General features: G+C 37.8%; 1 protein-coding gene across 3 annotated transcripts in view; it reads left to right on the top strand.

Moving 5' to 3' along the window:
* Positions 1-21,493, top strand: part of TENM3 (teneurin transmembrane protein 3) — a 469,784-nt gene that overhangs the window by 172,893 nt on the left and 275,398 nt on the right. For 2 of the 3 annotated variants that reach the window (XM_042870719.1, XM_042870718.1), the window contains one exon: positions 4,685-4,963. The exons of the other annotated variant lie outside the window; for it this stretch is intronic. In XM_042870719.1, coding sequence (XP_042726653.1) covers positions 4,685-4,963 — 279 coding nt within the window. The remainder of the gene's footprint in view (positions 1-4,684; positions 4,964-21,493) is intronic. 3 annotated transcript variants of the gene reach the window in all.

The raw sequence follows: 21,493 nt of genomic DNA, 5'->3' as shown, positions 1-21,493 counted from the left end.
TCTAGTCTGCAGAGAAAAAATAAAAAAAAAAAAAAAAAGAGAAGCTCTTTCCAGGTTTTCTTTCTGAATAAATTATGTTAGTCGTCTTTTAGTTTAAAAAAAAAAAATAGAGAGAGAAGAATAGAAATGAGAGGATTGGTTCTCCTGAGGACTGTGATCACATCTTGTTTTTCATCTCTCTTGCCTTAGTTGTTCCACAGTTTGTTTTTCTAAATTTAGTATTTTCCTGTAATGCATTACCACAGAGCGATTACAGGCAAAATGCATTTGAGAGTGATTTCTGAACTGCATGGAGGTGTTGTGGGCAGACAGAAGGCAAGATACAAAGGAAAAATGCTGCCAAGTCTTAAGACTGGAGCAGGGACTGGCAAGTAATGTAGGACATAGATACAACAGAAAAGGAATGAAACTTTATTGGAACATTAAGAAAGAGCAGACCCAAATACAGCACAAGGTTGAGCATGCACATGGTTGGATTTGAAATTTCTACCATTCTGGTTTTATCTCTACTCTGTGATGGCAAAACTGAAGGCAGCAAAGGTGCTCACACTACAGTTTATCTGACTTGAAAGAGGAGTGTGCCTGTGTGTATTTTATTACTAACCTCACTGATGTTTTCTAGCAGGCTTTTTAGTTTAGGAGTGTTTCTTTCCCTTGTTCCCAAAATTATCTGTAGTTGCTGAACCTGGCTCAGAGACTTTGCAGTAGTTAATGGATTACGAAGGTCAGTGGTGATGTCTGAAGATGCAAATTCTCTGCTGGTTATTTTTTTTGCTGGTTCATCTGTTAGTTTGTTTTTCCATTTTTGTGGTTTGTCATTTTAGGGGGATATTTCTGCTTTAGTACAGATCCAGTTTAAAGCAAAGATTGACAGCTGAGAAGCCACAGAGCCTTTTTGTGTTTCGTTCAGTAGTCCTCTCCCAAAACCCTTTTCCACGATAACGTGTCCAACTTGAAGCTTCAATTACTGTAGGCACCTTTAAATAACATCTCCAATTTAGGCCATTGAAACCAATATTGCAGTAGAGCAAGTAGAGCAGATTGCTATTTAATTTCAGCTGTGAAATCCCGACTTATTAAAAGAACGTGTAACTTTTGCATAAGTTGCACTTATGTATGCACTAGGCGGTGTTAAGGATCTATGATACCAGCCACGATAGGGCCAGGGCCAAATCACTGGACATGCACACCAATATGGTGAACAGCAAAATGGCGTTTATTACAAGTGAGCTCTAGCTTATATACGCCTATGTGCTTTGTCTACACCTAAAAAGCATGCGTCATACATCCATCACTATTTGCTTTAAAAATTGTTGTTCTACACAAATACAAATACAACAAAAATACAATCTGGCAGAGAAATTCATGTATATGTGTGTTAAAATTATGGCCTGATATGAATTTAACATGATTAGAGATGCACCAATCATTCAGGTGAGTTTGCAGCTGGCAGATACCATGTTGTTAACAGTGATTGCTGTACAAGCTGAAAGGTATCTTCAAGTTGTGTTGTCTCCAAAACAAGTTTCATTGAAACATCATGTCTAATTTATTTTTTTTCCATTTTACACTTCATTTTAATTGTAAAGGAAGAAAAAAAAAAAAAAAAAAAAAAGGAAAAAAGCCCTCAAAGCTTTATTCGTATCTATTTACTCTTTCTTCTACATTTTCTTTTCTGAAATTAGTTCAAATTCTCCAAGTTGCTTTTAAGTCATTATGAAATGCTGAGGCACCTATTGTCAGTGGGAGAATTTACAAATGTGTGTATAGTATAAGAAACTGATGATTAAATCCCTCACGTTGAAGTCTTCCTGGAAAGGTTAATTAGAAATGTTAAGAACACAGGAGGGAGAACATCCTGTCTTCATACTCTTTTTCCACTGAGCCCCTACAAATTTCTTTTCAGTTTTTTTGGTAGCATTGTTCCCTAGCAGGTAAAAGCCCCTGTTCCAGTCTGCGGCCCATTAATTCTGTGCCCCAGCCTCGTTCAGCATCTCCTGGATCCTGAAAATTTCAGGGAATCTTAAGAGGATGTAAAATCTTTGCATTACATATGTATGATTTCCTTTGGGACATAAATTCCTACATAAATACATATTTTTTCCATGACAACTTTGTTTGTTTTTCATTTGTGTAGGCAACTTATATAGTGTGCAATCCTCTTAGTGAAGCTTTTAGGAAAGCTTTAATTCAGGAGATGATTGAGCCTGATGTTTCTAAAGCTGTTACAGCATTTCTGGGGAATGCTGTACAACTTCAGTGTAGTGAAAGACCTTTAAAGTATTGAATGTGATGAGAGAGTAGTAAACAACCCCTTTTCTGCATCCAGAATTGCACTGGAGCTTTGCTTTGGCCCTGTAACATTCAGTTTTGGTTCTCATGTCATTCCAAAGAGGGGTGAAAAAGCAGAAAGGAGGTGAAAGCAGGCTGTTGTAAAAAATAAAACTCATAAGCAGTGGATAGGTGGTCCATTGTACCTGGAACTGAGCCTGAGAAAGTCACTGTGGGTTTTCATGTGGAGCGCCTGAAGGTGTTTCTCTTAGAAATAAATATTAGTCTGCTTAAGAGCATAAAAATAGTCATTAAAATAGGAAATAAAAGTAAAAGGGCTCAGTAGTCTCTTCAAAACACAGTGTCTGCCTGGGTGGCTGATGCTGGGTGTGCAGGGCAATGCTCTGCAGAGCTGGGCGCTGCTGTGGCTGACCTCCATTGCCCTTGGAGCTGGCTACAGCACAATCCTGCTGTAGCCCCCAGCTCAGCCTGGGAGTTACGAGGTCCATAGTTGTATCACGCAACCTCGTAGCCTGGAGGTCAGCAGCTGCTTGGTTACTGACTTAAGCAGTCTTCTTGTCAGTGGGGGCCACCTCTTTCTATTTTGCTTCCTTTAACATTGTTTCTAGGACAAACCCAGGGCTGCATCTGCAACAGTGAGTGCTCACACACCTGCATGCTGGCTTCTCCTGTCTATGGTTCATCTGCAGAGATGCTGGAATAACAGATTCCTGTAATGATGTATCCCACACATAACACCAGAGGCCACGCTGTCATCCCTACCTTAAATTTGCCAGAACACTGACAAAAAAAGATATGTTGTAGGCCCCTCCTTTTGTTCTGCTCTGCCTGCTGCTACAGCTGGGCAGTTTGTTTGGCCTGTTCACTTCCCTTCTTAGTTTCATCTCTCACAAAACCTGAGCGTTCATGTCGCCTGACTGTTTTTAAATGGCAAGGTACAGCCAGTCCACATATGGCATATTGCATGTACTCTTTGTACAGTCTGGCCCTAGTCATAGATGTATCTTCTCCCTTTGTATTTGCTTAGATATGCACCTCCCCAGTGGCTTTTCTTCTCAAATCCTTATTTACAGCAGCAAATAACTTTAGTTAGCTTTGTACCTAATGGTAGTAACTGATTTTCATTATTTTTGAAACTTGCTTACAGAATTCATTTATGGTTCTGACTGCAGAGTCAGTGACACTTAGTGACCACTTCGTGTGACCACAGCAATAAAGTAATTAATTGGATCACTTAATGTCTTGCCTATTGACGTGCTTAAACTCTTAATATTTCAGGAATTAATTACACTTTTATATTTTTTCTATTAGTTTTTATTTGAGGGGAGTCTGGTTTTGCTGTATTATAAGCTTTAACAGTGTTACAAACACATATTCTCATGTATTTATAAATGACTAATTTTGGAGCACTTAGGATGCCTATCAGATACAAAAATTGAGCATGTATTCTGATTTGTTCCCAGAGCTATCAGAAAACTGTGAGCCAGAATGGAAAAGCATTATGGGTGCTGGCATGCAAATGAGCTTTGCAAAGTGTCTATATATCATACAGTGTCTTAAATCTACAGACATAAAAGCAGGATGAAGACACAGCCGTTAAAAAGGCAGTCATTTTTGAGTGTCACATAACTTAGACACTTCTAAGTTACTGCAGTGTCATGAGTTTATCGCACCTAATTTATTAATACAATCATTTGGGATTCGCTTATGTCTCTTGCTCTGCCCCAAAACAGAGGCTTGAAAGTCTGCTTAAAATGTGCAGGCTCTGCTTCAGCAGTAAAAGCCTGAATTCAGTGACAGAAAATGCCATCTTACCACAGAGCTGCAGGTAATGGGAGGCAGCATTCCTGTTTGTTTACATTTGTGCATTAAAGGAGAGCAGAGAGCTCCATGGGGGTTGTGTTGCCATTTAATTTTTCCAGTGCCACACTAGGTGAAGTCTGTACAGGAAATATCCTGTTGTGTAGGCCTCTTTAGTCAGGACAACAAAGGTAATTCTGACAAATACCTTCTACTGCTTCACACTTCAAAAAAGTAAGAAGAAAAAAAAAAAGGAAAGAAAAGCTTGCCATTTACTTCTGATCCTTCCATGTGCCAAATTAGCTTCTCTCCATTTGCAGGTTCTGTTACGTTTCTTTCCTACATGAGGACACTTTTGATGTGTTGAAGCAGTTGCCAAAGTAGTACTAAGGTTCTCAGAAGGGAAAGGGGCACTGCAGAGAGCTGGAGACAGAGGGAATCACTTGATTGTAGTACCTACAGAATTTTGACAAAACAGCTTATGTGATGCCTGAGAAAATAAGACACAAAGAGTTTTTACTTCTAACTTCTTAATTTATTATTTATTTTTTTAAAATTCTCACCTTCTGTTATCTTTTTTTCCCCTAATCAGGACAGAATTTTACCCTAAGGCAGTTAGGAGTTTGTGAACCAGCAACTCGTCGAGGACTGGCATTTTGTGCGGAAATGGGGCTCCCCCACAGAGGTTACTCTATCAGTGCAGGGTCAGATGCTGATACTGAAAATGAAGGAGTGATGTCTCCAGAGCATGCCATGAGACTTTGGGGCAGGGGGGTCAAGTCAGGGCGCAGCTCCTGTCTGTCGAGTCGTTCCAACTCAGCCCTCACTCTGACTGATACCGAACACGAGAACAAGTCCGACAGTGAAAATGGTAAGTTCTTACACATTTGCACGTATATAAATCAATGTTTTATTTGCTGTCATGGTTGGCACTCAATCATTTCAAGTCATTAAAAGTTCAAGGAATGGCCTTGAATTATTTATCTACTTTTTTTTTCCTCTCCTTCCCAGAAAAGTCAATATTCACTATCAGTCCTAACTAATAAAAGCTTTGGGCTTGATGTTTTGGCTGTAATTTTGGAAGAGTTTCATCACAAAAAAAGATTAGCTCTGTTTTATCTTGGGCCATTTCACCTGTTACCCTTTGGGAAGCAGCAAAGTAAGTGGTGATAAAGTTGATCCCTGAGGCCAGCTTGCAATCAAAGGTTTCATTGTAAACTCCTCTTTTAAGACATCTCAGAGAAGTTGCAGAATCTTAGAACGGATGAATGAACACAAAGAATGGCTTATGAACAGGACTCATGTGATTGGAAAACAAATTTGATCGTGCTTTAAACTTACTAGCTTATGAGAGCAATTGGAATTGTGGTGAAGATGGACGTGTGACCTTTGTGCCTAGGAGACTAGATTATTGTGCAATTAAAATCTGCAAATAAATCTAAACAGCAGCTTTGCAGGATGTGGGGTATGACCATTGTATATTAAGGCTTAGCTTTTTAAATGAAAGGAGGTTAATGCAATTGACTTGATTCACTTTTAAAGCTTTGCGAAATCTTTTACTTCAACTCGAGGTTATGAACAGAACCTGATGTGATGTTAAATGCTAAGTGCACAAATCTTAGAAAACATTTTATCTTTAACTTCTTTTTGTTTGCAGAAGATTTTCAGCTTCACTAGAATATGCTTTTTCTATTAACTTCATGACTTCCTATATGACAGATTCTAAGATGAATAAAGAAAAATGAGTAAAAATGAAAATTAGAACAAAGGCTATTGCCTAGATGTCTAAACTTCATTTTATTAATTTATTAAATGTGGCTGCTCAGCTGTACCAAAACTGGAGCAATTTTATTTCAACCCTCTGGCATTAGCTTTAAAACATTGTGGTAAATGGCAGCATGAGTGTTGTGATACTTAGAAAGCAAGACACCACTTTTATTTTAAACTGCAAGCAATAATGTTTTGTCCTACTTATTTATTGTTTCACCTTCAGTTTGAGAATGCAGAGCCATAGCTGTTGTTGCCATTGCCTTTCCCTGCCTTGGTGGCTGGTTCTAGCTGAAGACACCTGTGCATGACATCCGCCTCAAAGGGGGTTTTGCTTTTTGTGTTGGAATTAACGCTGCGTGCTACCTGAGGAGGCAGCTGTCCATGTTCAAAACAGCTTTGTCTCAAGCTTAGAAAGTTTATTATGGGCAGGAAGCAGGCTTTGAAGGGGGAGGATAGGAGTACATGCTTAACTCCTTTTGGCAGTGGAGATTCTTTTGAATTACTCCTGGTACTTTGGCTGCAAAGCAATCTAGAAAAAAAGTTGTTGAGCAGTCCTCTGATTTTTTTCTTTTGAAATCTGGGCTGAAAATCACTGCCTCGAGTCTTTCATAACACCCTATCTTAATGATTTTTTATGCATGTGTATATACACACAGTATCCTTAAGAGAGCTGTATCTATACCTTACCCAAGAGGGTCACTGCTTCAGCTTAGGTATACTTCATTAATAAACCTTAAATTAATAATTCTTATTAAAAAAATAAAAGGGCAAAAATGTTGTTACAAGAACCCCTCTTAGTGGAAAACGAGAGTTTTGTTTTATATTTTGTGTGAGAGAAATCTGTACGTGTTAGAAAAAGCACTACTCTGCAGTGGTTAAAATCATGCAAAGTGTCTGATGTTTGATACAACTTCAAAGGAGAGTTTAGTCACTAAAAAGGATTACAGTTGATTTATTTATTGATAGGAAGGCCAGCAGTCCAGCTTAAGGAGGTACTAGGAGTGCTGTGAGGCTAATGAAATTTTGATGGCTTGAAAGTCCCCTAGGGCTATGAAACATGTATAACTCAGACTGTGTCACGGGTCCCCGTTTCACTGCAGATGTTATGGAAGTGGTGAAAAGCTTAATCTTCTCTGGTATTTTTCTCTGGATTTTGTTTCTACTGAACCTGGAAGTTTTGGCTCAGGAACAATTTTACAAACATAGTTGAAATCAGTATGTTAAATGCTCACAGTAGAATAAAAAATATAATTTAAAGGCAGGGAAGCAATACCGTCCTGGCAGGCAGAGGTGCTCTAATATAAGGACCGAACTGCAGGTGCGAGTTTTCTTAATTTATGGCCTGAAGTTAATAGCTGCACTAGCATGTGGTTAAAATCTGACAGATACGATAAAGCTTTGAATCCAAAACTACCATTTCAGCCAGTCTTCTCTGCTGTGTTTGAAAGATTCCTGATTGAATTTCAATTGAATTGTTTTACAGATAAACACATTTATGTGCGGTATATTTACCTCTAAAGTAGGTAAGGAGCAACAGGTTATAATAAGCAAAGCACAACGTCAGATCTTGCTTTCCTTGCCTGAAAGGTCTCAGGTCTTGAGTGATGCTGCTCTTGTCCAAGAAAGCAGCTCTCTGCTTTAAATAGTCTATTGCCATAAGCCATTCTGATTGGAGTTAATGGTACCATTCATGATGATAACTGTGACTTGTCCTGTGGGTTTATGAAGTTAGGATTAACTATTTGCTGATTGTAATTATGGTTTCCTTTCTCATCAGTTAGGTAAGAACAGAAGCTTGGCATCAAAATACAATTTCTTTTCCTTCCTTTCAGTTTGTTGGGTATGTTTGCTTTTGGGAAATAGTTGTAGATTGCACCTCCCTCAGAAGGGCAAAACTCTAGGTTCTGCTGCATAATTACAATGAATGAGAGGAAACAATCTGTTGAAAATACTAACTTTTATTCCTGGAGGTCTCAAGTGTGTTTCTAAGATCCTACCAAAGCTGTCTGAGCTTTTGTGTGATAATGGCAGAATTAAAATTTTCTTGGGGGAAAAAAAAAAAAAAAAAAAAAGGAATAGAGTTGTAAATGGTTGTTGTATAGTTAATAAGTTAATATCCTAGTGAATGCCAGCAGATTTTGTATAGAAAACATCAGAACTGGTTTCCAAACATAGATTCTCACCACAGAGGTTCAGATTATTGCTTAGTGTAAATCATTCTGAAAAGAAATATTTTTCTTTGAGCTTGTTCAAGTTCCGTATATGACTCTTGGCTTCGCGTTCAGGGAGATTTGTCATGTCAGCCTCTCCGAAGGAGGTCCTGCATCTGTTAATCTGGGCAGCCTACCAGTGTCACATACAGCATGATGTATCAATTGGAGCACACCAAGCACTCATGTGCTTCTCAGTTTTCTTCATTTTCATTGCAGTTCTCTTTGAGACAAAAGGAAACAAACAACAACAAAGAACATATTGTGAAAAAATGGATCAGTAAATGGATCAGCATGACAAGCATGCTTTTCTTTTTCAAAATGCTGCATCAAGAAATGTGTGGTATTTAGTTATTCTAGGAGCTGTGGCATTGAAATTCAAGCAGCCCATCTTTTACATGCAGCAGACTATGAGCAAGAAATTACAGTTAAGTTTCAGATAACCATTTTGTTTTAAAGGTCATTATATTTTTAAGGTATCTTGGAATTTGCATAGTTATTTGAATTATTTTTAAATCCATTAAACTGCTGTCTCTGACTTTGTGTCATCCAGAAGATGTTAGTCAAAACACAAAGGTTAATAGAGCTAGTTATTCCTGAAGTGCAGCTCTTTAGAAAATTGTGCTTTCATTTAGTTAAGTTTTTTGTTGTTGGTGGTTTTTTTTTTTTTTTTTTTTTTTTTTTTTTTTTTAATACGTTGCATTTTTGTATTTGTGCAGTCGTGAAGCTCAGGCTATGACAATAGTTGTAACTTTTGAAAAGATTTTAGTCATTTCAGTCTTAAGCAGGTCCTTACTGCTTTCTATCCCTTTCAAAGCAATATTGACCGTGTTTCTGAGAGTTAGACCCTGCAGATCAGTGTGTGCCACGTAGTTGACCATACTCACATCCACAAAGAGTAACTAGGTGTACGCTTGCACTGGCACTGGTATGTGAAGGTTTGTTTTGTTGTTTAGTGAAAGTTTCGCACTGTTGGAAATTTGTTTAAATCAAAAAAAATAAAAAAAAAATTGGAGGATATTAGGAAGTGATAAAATGGAAAGAAAAAAAAAAAAAAGAAATGGAGAGTAGAGTATGAGATTGTGGCCTCAGGCAGTCGTTCTGAATTGGTTAGATAAATGATTTGAAACTTGGACCCATTTTTCACAGCTATTGAAAAGCAGATATTGCTAGCAGAATGTCCGTTGCTGAGGATTTCTGTGAAGAAAAAGTTCCATCTGATCTGTAGCTTGGGCACCTGCCTGCTTCCTTTCTCCAACCCCAGCCAATTTCTGAAAACAACATTCTTGTGAATCTAATACTCTCTTGTCCTTCCAGAATGGTGAATTTCAGATCTGTGAAAACCAAGAAATACATTGGTAAGATACTTGTCAAGACATTTTAAATCTGTTCTCACTAAGGCAATACATGTATAACATGTACTTGAACTCTGCATTCTTAAATAATGCACATCTTTCAGGAAAGAGTTAGACGTTTTCACATGTTTAACAACCTTCTTTATGCAAAGGCAAGTCTTGGAAGAGCTCTACTGAATAGGAGCTGCTTGCTACCTAGTAGGCAAACGCTGAAGCTACTTATCAAAACCAGCCACATATCTGATGAATTGAATATTCATCTTACTGCCATACCACCATTTTACAGCTTCTTCACTCCTTCCTACAGTATTCCATCTAGCAATTATCTACCCCTCATTAAGCATGCCAATATCTCTTAAATCCTGCTTCACTGCTGAGAAATTTCATGGCTAGGAAATCCGTCTGTTTTATTGTTGATGGAACTCAGCTCTGAAGTAATATTTAGTACCTAAACAAGAATATGCATTTTTCTTTGGTTACATGCACGTGGACAGAAATGCATATACAAAAGGAGTCATCCCCAGTTTTCTGCAGTATTGTCGTACGTTTTCTGCCTCTGTGCCAATATTTAGCTTGTTATATTATGGTTGCACATCTGTGGACATATTTCAGTAAATCTTCCAAGTGTTAACAGTTAAGTCGAGAATTACACTGATGATTCTTTTGGCTAGTGGTAGCCATAAGAGGGAACGGCTAGGATGAATTTTTCCCATAACATTTTTGGATCTTCTGTATTTCAGAGGTAAAAGTGGATCCAAAGATCCATCCTAGTGAAGCTCATATTACGATTGTTTGATGGTATAGGACATCAGGACAAATGATGACACTCTGCATACATCCAACAAAATCTGATGCACAGGAACTGTAGGCTTAACGGCGGCTTGCAGTAATTAGACGGGTTCTGCAAAGAAAGCAAATCTAAAAGGAGAATTTCAAAGAATTCAGCCTTGGTTATCAAGACGATAAATTGTTCTAATGTTGAGAAATGTTGAAAGAGGTGTTTGAAGACCATCTAGCATATCTCAGAATTTCTTAAGAGATCTGAATTTCAGGAGAAAAAAGAAAAAAAAACAACAAAAAAAAAACCCACAGAAAATGGAGGCAAGGTCAGAATCCATAGGAGGATTTTACAAAGATACAAATGAAAGAGGCTACGAAGAGAGTGAGAGAGTAGGAGTTGTTCAGCTTGCAAAAGAGAAGATTCTGGGAAAACATCATTGCAGCCTTCCAGTTCTTGAGGGGGTCTATAGAAAAAATGGAGAGGGACTCTTTGTCAGTGGGAGTAGTAACAGGAAAAGAGGCTGTAAACAAAAAGAGGGGAATTTTAAATTAGTTGCAAGGAAGAAATACTTTACTTAGAGGGTGGTTAGGCATTGGCACGGGCTGCCCAGGGAAGCTGTGGATGCCCCGTACCTGGAACTGTTCAAGGCCAGGTTGGATGGGGCCCTGGGCAACGTGGTCTAGTGGAAGATGTCCATACAATGAGGTTGGAACTGGATGATCTTTAAGGTCCCTTCCAACTCAAACCATTCTATAGTTCCATGATTCAATTATAAGATATAATAGGCAATAAAGTGAAGATGCACTCCTTTTCTTGGCATTCATATTTGTATACATCAAAGAGTTAATTTATTACTCAGCAATGCAGGAAGACTGGTAATATATTATTCATAAGCTTTCTTGTTTTTGTTTCAGCATTTGCTTGGGAAGTAACTGATCATGTTGTTGATATTTGTACTATTAAATAAAGGATTAGAGGTTACCTAAGTAAAAAAAATTGTCCTGCATGTATAAAGCACTTATAGCCCCTGGGCTTTTTATGACTCACGTCTGAGACATTGCTGGAGGATATGGTTCCAGAAGGCAAAAATAAAAAAAAAATAGAAAGGACAACTCCATGAAGGGAAAGGGAAAGGAGAAGAAACTGTTCTGAACAGTTAGCCAGGTAACATCATACAAGAAGGAGCTTTAGAAGTTTATGCTTTGTAACAATAAACATGTGTATGTGGAACTAAGTCTTGTCAGCTACTTGAGCACTTGATACTGATTGCCTTCTGTGGTGGTGTAAGCCCCTTCTTGGTAAAGGAGATTCTAGCATAATAGGTCTCTGACATTAGGAAGGCTTTTGACCTTGTCTCAGTCCTGACATACTCCTAAACAGAGGAACATGGTCATCTATTGCAAGATGAATGTAGAAATTATTGGAAAAAATGCATGAAGAATAATTAATACTATTTCATGAGCTGGCAAGCTGAATCAAGTAGTGCTCCACATTCAGTGGCATAGATTTTCTTAATGGCTTGGATAATACTAACCGAACATTGTAACCTGGAAAAAAATCACTTAGTAGTACAGCATGAAAGCTGGGGAAAATGATTCCATATGAAGAAATATAGTTCAGTAAATACAGGTGCTAAGACTTATGTTTACATGAGAATAATCAGTTATCAAAACGTGAAAGACACGTGGCTGGATCACTGTCATTCAAAAAATCATAGAATAATTCAGTTTAGAATGATATTTTAGGTCATTTATGGTCCGACCATCTGCTCAGAGCTGGACTAACATTAATTTAGATGATGTTGCTTGAGGCCTTATTCAGTTGAGTTTTGAAAATTTCCAAGAGAGATTTCTACATAATTTCTGGGCAATTGTTCCTGTGCTTTGCCAGCTTCTTTGTGATTTTTTTTTTTTACCTTTATATCTAATCAGAATTTTATTTGCTGTAGCTGTAACTGCTGCTCTAGGTCATGGAACACTGAAGTTATATTTCCACTTTTTACCTTCCCCAAATTGAACAAACACAGTGCTCTCAGCTTCTCCTTGGGTTGTATGGTTCATCACTCTGGTCACCTTTTTCAGCTTCTGCTGAAATCATGCCAGTTTGTCAGTGTCATATGAATACTGGGAAGCCCCACAGTGGATATTATATTCCAGATGTGGTCTTCAAGTTCTGAACAAATAGGAACTACTCACTTCCAAGAGTGTGCTGGCTGGTATTCTGAAGGCAGCCTGCCATGGGGTTAGTTGTTATTGTGTCAAGGGCACGCTACTGACTCTTGCTCAACTTCTTGTTTAGGTTGACACCCCAGGTCCTTTACTATAAAGCTGCTTTCCAGCAGATTCACAGCTAGTACTGTAAGATGAGGTTACTCTGTCTTTGGAATTCATGAGCTGCTTTCTGCCCACTCTCACAGCATGTTGAGATCCCTCTGAAAGGCAGTCTTGCCCTGCAGCATGTTGATCACTCTCTGCAACTTGGCACCATCCACGAACTTGCTGAAGGCACGTTTCATCCTATTCATTCTCAACACGTTAAATGTAATACAAACATAAAACAGCATCAGCCCCAGTGTTAGCCCCTGAAGAAGGCAGTTATTTAGTGCCAACAGTTTGTCTTTGAGATACTGAGTGCTATTCTTTCTGCCTGATTATCCAAACAGTTTTCCTTACACTGCATTTGTAATCCACCTGGCCAATTCAGCTCTCTCCAGCTTAACTATCAGGATGCTATAGTAGACAATGCTGAAAACCTTGCTAAAGTCCAGAGAAAATGTCATCTACTTGTCTCCCTTTGTCTGCTAAGTTGTCTGCTAAGACAGATCATAGGCTGCAGTCGAGTTATTTGGGAATGATCTGCTTTTGGTAAATCCATGCTGGCTGTTCTCAAGCATTTTCTTCTCCTGGATCCCTGGAAGGATAATTTCAGCAGTATTCATTCAGTAATTGTCCCTGGAGAGAGTGAGGCTGACTGCCTCTACCTGCTCACATACTCTTTATTTCTTGAAGATGAAATGACTTCTACCTTCTAAAAAATCATCGGGAACCTCCTCCCATTGCCATGAATCTCCAAGGATCTGTGTACTTGACTCTGTCAGTACCCACACACATCTTCCATCTGGTCCCCTGGTCTCGTGCATGCCCAGCTGGGGTAAGTGTTACTAACAGCTCTTCCTCTGCTATGGTGCTTCTCAGCTGGTATTGAACCTGGGATTGAACTGACTTTCCTGTCCCCAGACCTGTATGCCTAGGAAGTGTTTCTGCATTTCTCCCACGTAGCCAGGTTAGAGTGAAGTGTAAATATTTGTTGGCAAGGTTTTCTGTGACACGTGAGGGTTTCTTCCACGACCTCAAAGCATGTCATTTATATGCGGTACAGCTGAAGTAATCCTACTACTGCACTCAGCAGTGCCAAGACAGAAATGCTGCATCTCTGACTGGCATTGGCACTGCATTTTGATGCAAATGCCAGCCAACAAGAAGCCTAGGGAAAGGTTTACGAGAACGGTCAGGAGTTTTACACTGAAGACACTAGGAAAAGGTCCATTGCAAATGATGCAAGTAGTGGAAAGAAGCTAGCTCAGACAATGTAGCTCCAAGGAGAATTTAGTGAAAGAGATTGCTGAGGACCGTGCAAATATTTCATCATCTAAAATACTTTCCAAAACATTTTCAAATTGGTTTTGGTCAGCTTGTCAGCATAGTTCCCATCAGTCCTGCTTTGTGGGAGAGGATGAACAGAAGAACTTGTTCAGCTTCCCTCGGGTTTTATTTTCTGTAAGTCAAGCGTGTTATCATTTGACCCAAAAATTACTCACAGGAAATGGGTTTAGAAAACAAAGGCTATAAGAAAGTAGCTCTGCGGTTTGTTATAATATTAATATCTTAATTGTTCTTCAAATTGTAAATAGTTAACTTTTGGTAAATTCATTTTAAGCTTGCTCTACAATTATTGCCGTTAGAACCCCTAAACAAAATGTGTTCTAGATGTGCTTACACAAGGAAATCTGAAAGAAAACAGTTCTTTTTCATTTGAGTCGTAAATGTTTTAATTGTGAGGTAGCCATGAAAGCAAAGCATGCTTTGCACATCTATAAACTGATGATCTCTGCTGTTTTGATTTGGAATGTTGTTTTGATGTCCTTGAAAAAATCACAGTGGTAGCAGTAAATTGTTTTAATTAATGAATTAGAGAGCAACAGAATTGCTGAATCAGGTTTATTGATGTAATTATCATTGGAATAAAAAGAAAAAAAAAAAAACAACTTGTCAGAGCTGTTAGATTGTTTCATCTACTGTCATTTGAAAGCAACTTTCTCTGCCACTGCTTCCTTCGTCTCTTAGTTACATGGATGTAAGGGTATGTGTATACATATGAACATACTGATACAAACTTATATATATATATATTTATATAATTATTAGGCAAAACTAAAGTAATGGTATAAAGTCTAAATAATAGTTCTTTATAGAGTGTGGGCATTCATATTCAGTTGTTTAGGAGACTTTATGATTTTTATGTGAATTAAGATTTAAATTGCAATTTCTTGAAGAATTCAATGTAACATCATTAAGAAATAATCTAACAGTGATTTTGTCTTTAAAGTGAATGCAGGCTGGATTACTGTCAGAAGATCAGTAGCAGTGCTAGGTTACTGTTTTTGTATGGTGGTCAAATATTAGATGGAGGAATTAAGCGCAGACTTGAAGTTGTCAAGATTCTTTTTTAATAAAAATGGCCTTAAATGCTTTTGAAATAGACAACTCTTTAAAAGCTGTTACTAAACCCATGTGTAGATTTATTTTTTATTTTTCTGGGTGGAAAGTTCTAATTATGCCAGATTACTGTTCAGCGTGAAGTTAAATACCAAGTGAAATTTGGAAATTAATTCCTTTCACAGTTATTAAAACAATGTATCTGTTGAACTTGTCAGAAATTTCATTTGTATGATCTGTCTGATTTGTTGGCAAAATTTAAGATTTTCTTCTCAGTTCAGATTGGAAGAAGATGTGATTCAAGTCCCTCAGGAAAGGACATGTTTGTTAAGAAACAGCAATGCTTGTTGTTTTTTTCCCTCACTTATTGAGAACAGCACTTTGATGGTAAATCATATAAGCTTTGTGTCCAGTTGGCTGTTGTTTTCACCTGTGCATTATAGAGAAGTGTGTTATTGGCACAATGACATGAAGAAGAATCATTTTGTCTCCCTTCACATTCAGAACGTTTCAGTGGAAGAGCCTTTGATGCCTGCTGCATTCATTACTTGTCAGGCCAGGATTCCGCATGATGCTTTGGAATTTGCAAAATACTTACCAAGATCATGTTTCAATTCTTTATTTTTTTATTTCCTAGTTATAAGAGAATTAGGAAAAGTAAGGAGAACAGTGTGAATCAATTACAGATAAACTTTTGAATACACAAATGGTTAACAGATGTATCTTACATCCTAAGTGAGAGCATCCACAGTGGTTGGCAGTTTTCTTAGGGTTGGAGGCTCTGTGCAGCTGTTTGCTGAGCCCTCCCTTGGGTACTGTGACTGCTGAGTAGGTACATCTGAGACAAAATGTGAGTGCTTCCACCTCTGGAGCAACTTACTCGGGAAGATGTTACACACTGTCAGGCCACTACAGAGTAAAGCCAACAGGCTGACTGCTCTGGCTGACCATATTGCAATCGCTGTCTACCCTTTGGGGTAAAATAGATGTGTAAACAAGCATGTGTGTGCATATTATCCTTACAAGATCTTTTCTAACACGTTTTGTTGGTTTTTTTTTTTTATAGCTCATACATACTTTTTTTTTGGTACAGATTTATCATAAGGGGTGAAAGGCAGGTTTCTTCTTCAAATGATCTAGAAACTTCAAAGCGTGTCCGTAGTGAATCTGTATGCAGTCATGAACACAGGCAAAGGAAAGTTATTCTGATGTTATGCACTCCACCGCTGACCTACTATATGCTGAAGAAAGAAGTTCTTTCATAAATGCAGTACACCTGTAAGCTGCTTTATAGTTATAAATCAAATGTTATATCATTGCTAATGATGTACTAGCTGGTCTCAATCTGCACCTGGGACAGACAGTTTAAAGAAGAATTCCTTACAAAACTATAATTTCTTATTGCAGTTGGTTTCACTGAACTAAACAGGTCACCTGTGTAGTTTGTTGAAAAATAGCAGAAATTAGATGTTCAAGATCCTTTTTGGCAAAAGTAAGTTATTGCAGGACATTTGAGTTGTCTTTTCTGCTTGCTATTGGAGAAGGTTATTTAATGAGTCAAAATATTTTATCATCTTTGAATGTCTTTTATATATTCAAAATTTTGAAGGTACCTAGCTCAAAATGACTTGGAAGACAACAGTCTATGTCATCAGTATCTGACTGAATGGATGGTATCCAGTCACCTTCCATACACAGTTGACTAGAATTGTTCAAGCCACTAAGTTCTTCATTGCATGATTGCTGTATGTTCTAAAAGGAGATATATTTAAAATTGGTTAAAAGCTGCACTCGGGGGAATTCTGCTGCTCGTTCCCTTAACTACTTTAGCTGCAGAGAACATAAGATGTCTTTTTCATTAACTGTCTTTGCTGCTTGTTTGCTTTCAGTAGAGTTGTAGGAGATTTTTATATTGTTTTGTAAACTCAATATTGCTGGATCCTGACTGCTTATGGCAATTGAGATGAGATTAGATGCTTTTGTTAACAGGCCCCAGACTTTAAATTTATAGGGAGTAGGCACCATCTGCTCTCAATTAAAGGTCCTGAGCTCTGAAATTAATTCCTTTCAGTGGTCCATTAGACTCAATCTTTTGACCTGAAGTCATGATAAGGCTATATTAGCCTCTCGAGCCTTGGAAGAGTGAGGAGTTCATGCAGGGACAGTACTAGATATTCCTTTTAGTCCTTGTATCAGTGTAGTTAGAAGGCAGAAAGCAATGATTGTTTCTCCATTTTATAGCTTGAAATTTTTGGAAAGGTGCCCTACAGCTCAAATCCTCACGAGTTGTAACAGGACTGGTGCTCCTAAATCATGTAAATGCTATGAAACATCTTTGCCATAAAAATCAAATTAATAAGAGAATGTTGACTAAGGTTGTAGGAAGACTTGTTGTAAAAATGGGTAAAGGCGTCTGTTGTTCCCACACTCTTATTTGCCCCACAGATAAACTGTGTGTTGCCTCAGCTGTCTTTCATTGATTCTGTTTAGAGATGCAAAATCGTGGGGGACTTAGCAGAAGTCCTGGTCCTAGATTTATTCCCTGAGTAATTTTGTGGAATTCATATATCTTGTGGTGTGGAGAAGTTGCAGGAAATAAATGGATGATGGGCAAATGGGTTCATGTTTTTGTGGCTGTAACTCTTTTTGCCCACTCTCATTTCCTTTTGACTTAACTATTATACTAAAAATTGAAATTTACTCTGTAAAAGTACAGCAGAAGATATGATGGACTGAGGAGAACCTATAGACACAAGCCTTTTTGTTCCTACAGTAAAGCTTGAAGGCACCAAATAACTTAGCTGGTTGTTTAAATTTCATGTCAGTGCTTCGTGAACATAAAAATGAATTCTGAAGATTTCAGGATCTGGTGGGTCCTCAGCAGACATGGGTTTAATGCCTACAGTGCTAGTAATTTCCTGGAAGACAGTTTGCAAGAATACTGAATTTGAGATAGAACTCTTTTTGATGTGTAAGAGTATTCCAGTTTTATCCCCAGATGCAATTTATTAGACAGTTTTGGGATTGTGCTAGCCACTGGCTTATGAGTAGAAGTGAGCAGGGAGAGAGTTCACATGCCTGTTTTTATTCATATCTAACAACCTCCATGACATAAAAATGCAATGGTGTTGACTTCATACAAGGAGCGAACTAAGTCAAAGTGACTGCCAGCTCCGCATAGATGGAATGAGTTGTGACTGTTCCACCTCTGTGTTGCTTGTTGGCGACCTGTCAGCCAGAGGTTAAACCCGGGAGCTCAGTCTTTTATTACTCTTTCTCAATATTTTCCTTACGTTCACCGAACTGTCTATCTAGCTCATATATTTCTCATTCATGGGGCAGTGAGGATGCTTATCCAGTCTCGGTGCATCTGAGGTTTACACCTTCAAGGCTGACTTTAATGCCATTTCCTTCTGCCATCTTGACGCTGCCGAGGCAGTTTTATGTAGGTGTGTCACGCCTCCGCTTTTTTTCTTAGGTTGCCAGAAGTTGGCCATGCCTGCCAGCTGAGCCCTCTAAAGGTTAGCTGAAGTACTGGCTGAAAAAGGCTGAATTACTCTTTTTCATGGCCATGGAGGAAAAAAGCAAACAAACTCCTTTTGTTATTTAGTGGCTACAATCCTTATTCCCCACAAGGTCATGTTTCAGACAACAACCTGTTGTCTTTAGACGTAGTACGATGTCTTTAAAAAGAAATTCACTGCCATCTACATATAGCCATATAATGGCTTTTAAATTGGATTCATAAACAACTCAGTAAGAAAAATACTCCTTTCCATTGCTGCATGCAATTAATAGCTCATAAGATTAAATAACTTGGGAGATCCCTGCTTTTTTTAAAATCACCTAAATTAGAATAACATCAGAGTCTCCATGATCCTAGGCATTATTTCTGAGGGATGCCTAAATGGCTCTGCAATCTAGTGAAACAGCCATACATCTGGAAGTGCAGTTTTAGTTGTTACAAATGCCCAACTACGTTTTTGAAAAAATATGTTAGAACTTTCTTTCTATGTGGTGGGTTTTTGTTCTGCTTTTTCTTGTTGTAACATATTGGATTAAGCTGTTAATTGAACTTAACCATAAGATGCTGAATTGTCCACGTTAAATGCATTGAAAACATTCTCCTTAACCAGTAAACCATCTTTGCACTTCCAAGACTCAGTGAACAAATCTAAACAGCTATAACAATATTGAAAATACAGAAACCAAGTCTACATGCCTCATTGCTCTAAAAAAAAAAAAAAAAAAAAACCAACTAAAAAACACCAATTCATTTCATGATTTCTTACACGTTATTTGTCCTGTGCAATATCAAATATATTGCTCTTTCTGAAAAGGTGATCAGCTTACCTTAGGGTAGAGTGGATTTTTTTTTTTCTTCTCCAATCACCTATAAACAATTGAATGTTTCATCCTTTTTTTTTCTTGGAAATATTTCCATGTTATGAAAAAAGCGTTAAGAAGTATTCTGATAAATTATTGTTTTGAAAAATGAACTACTGTAATACAGTTTTGCTGCAGCTGGGATGTTAATTGAACTCAAAAGATTTTGGGTTTGTTTTCATTGAGAAAATATCTGTGTTCAGTAAATACGAGACAGTGTCACTTGGGGAACTGGATTACATGGTTCTGTGCTGATTCTGATTATGCCAGAATTCATAATATGAATTTGAATTAATCATTTAGCTGACATGGTACTATCAATTATCTCAAAATCCAGTTTTGAATGTGATTTAAAACAGATTAGATTCAGAACAGAGTGCACTAAAAGGTAAGGAAGAAAAATATTGCAGTCACATCCAAAAAAAAAAAATGCTTTCTGAATGTTTGTCCTCATACTCTGGTTTTATTTATGTGGAACTATGATACTCCTCTCTAGAAAGATGTTAAAAAAAGACCCTGTAGCATATTTTTACTCCAAATAAGTGACAATCCTACACTGCCTTTAAAATGAACAACCTGTCTACCTGCTTCAAAAAAGCACCCACCACCTTTTCTGCCATTGTGGTACTACTTTACTTTTCCTTGTTAAATCAAGCCTGAACTAATCTTCTCTGTGTTGTTTTTCTGTCTGTATTACCTCAGGCTGTGCTCTCATCAGACTTCACAAGCTAAGTGGACTTGAGTTTTGGGTAGTCTGTGGAAATAATCAAAGAAAATGTACCATACTCCTGGATGTGATGATAATGGTTCATTATGTCCATTAAATTTAGTACTGAATCAGTGCTGAGTACTCTGCTGTGAGTTAAGGTTAGATTCAGCGTCCTAATCACTTACAATTACTCAAGCATAAGTGTTAGCTCAGCTAAACTCCAATCCCAGTGACTTTTGTTCTGCTTATCCTTTTCTTCTGAGCTTTACACGTGGCAAACTTTCAAAGTCTTTGCTTTGAAGTCAGAGATTCTGCAATGAAATCCCAATTTTGTCACTTACTGTCTCTGCATTTGCACATTGCTTCCTCTTTCTGAATTTGGCTTTTTTTCTGCTTATGAATGTACACAGTAATGCTTTCTAATGCTACCTTTTTAACCTTCTTGAACAAAAGGATCTGAAAAAGTAACATTTTTTTAATAAATGTACATATAAACACAGATGTATGAGTATATAAATTAAAACGTGTGCAGTAATTTTTAAAAAGGTGGAAGCTTTTTTAAATTTGGAAGGTTTTTGAATCCTGCAAGTAATATAAATGAATTATTATCAAGTATATACTTGGTATTTTGAGATTGTAGTGAAACTACTTCACAAATTATAAGAAACATTTGCATGCTTACTTTTGCGTATTTTGAATAAATGGAAGTGGTTTTCTGTGTTCTTTGAGCGTCTGTCATACTACTGTTACTGTAAATGTGTTCTTTATCTATTTGTAGAAAAGCAAAAAAGCAGAGATGTCTCTGCCCTTTCTTTGGTTACATGCCACCTCCCATCATAGCAGGATACAGCTAAACTAATTTTCTCGTGCAAGCTGTGGCTAAATTGCTAGTAACTTTCTGGATTGATTCTTTTGATTCTATCAGTGCTTTTAGATCAAGTACTGACATTTTTCACACTTTTATGTCATGCTATTTTTATGTTTTCCCTTATCTCTTGTTCAGTACTCTTCAACCTGGGGCTTCAAATCCTATCCTTTCAGTTTCAGACTAATTTCCTTTTTAAAACAAAAGTGCACAAGTGTCTCTGCCTCCTGTTCTGCAGAGTTGCACATAATGTTCGCTATGCCTGTTGCTCTCCCATAAGGTGGGCAGAATATGAGAGAGAAGAGATGAAACCAACTCTCCAAAACTATCTGCACTGTTCTCATAAGATCTGAATGAAGCAATGGCCTTTCTTCTTCCCCATCCCACTAAAATCATGGGAACCTTGTCTTTGAATAGACAAGCCAGACTCCATTCTTGCACAAAATGAAGGTGCTAGGGTATGGACAACCACTGATTCTTGCAAATGGAGGCAGATGTTTAGATTTCTGCCATTGCAGGTGGATGCTAGCAGGGAGCGCACTCAGACTAGTATCAGAGGTTCTGGATGGAGTCTTACACCTTTTTTGTATATTTGAGGTTAAAGATGATG

This window comes from Lagopus leucura, unplaced genomic scaffold (assembly GCF_019238085.1).
Source record: "Lagopus leucura isolate 7727_CA_CO unplaced genomic scaffold, USGS_WTPT01 Super-Scaffold_100004, whole genome shotgun sequence".
Lineage (NCBI taxonomy): Eukaryota > Metazoa > Chordata > Aves > Galliformes > Phasianidae > Lagopus > Lagopus leucura.
This window is presented reverse-complemented; position numbering and strand designations above follow the sequence as displayed.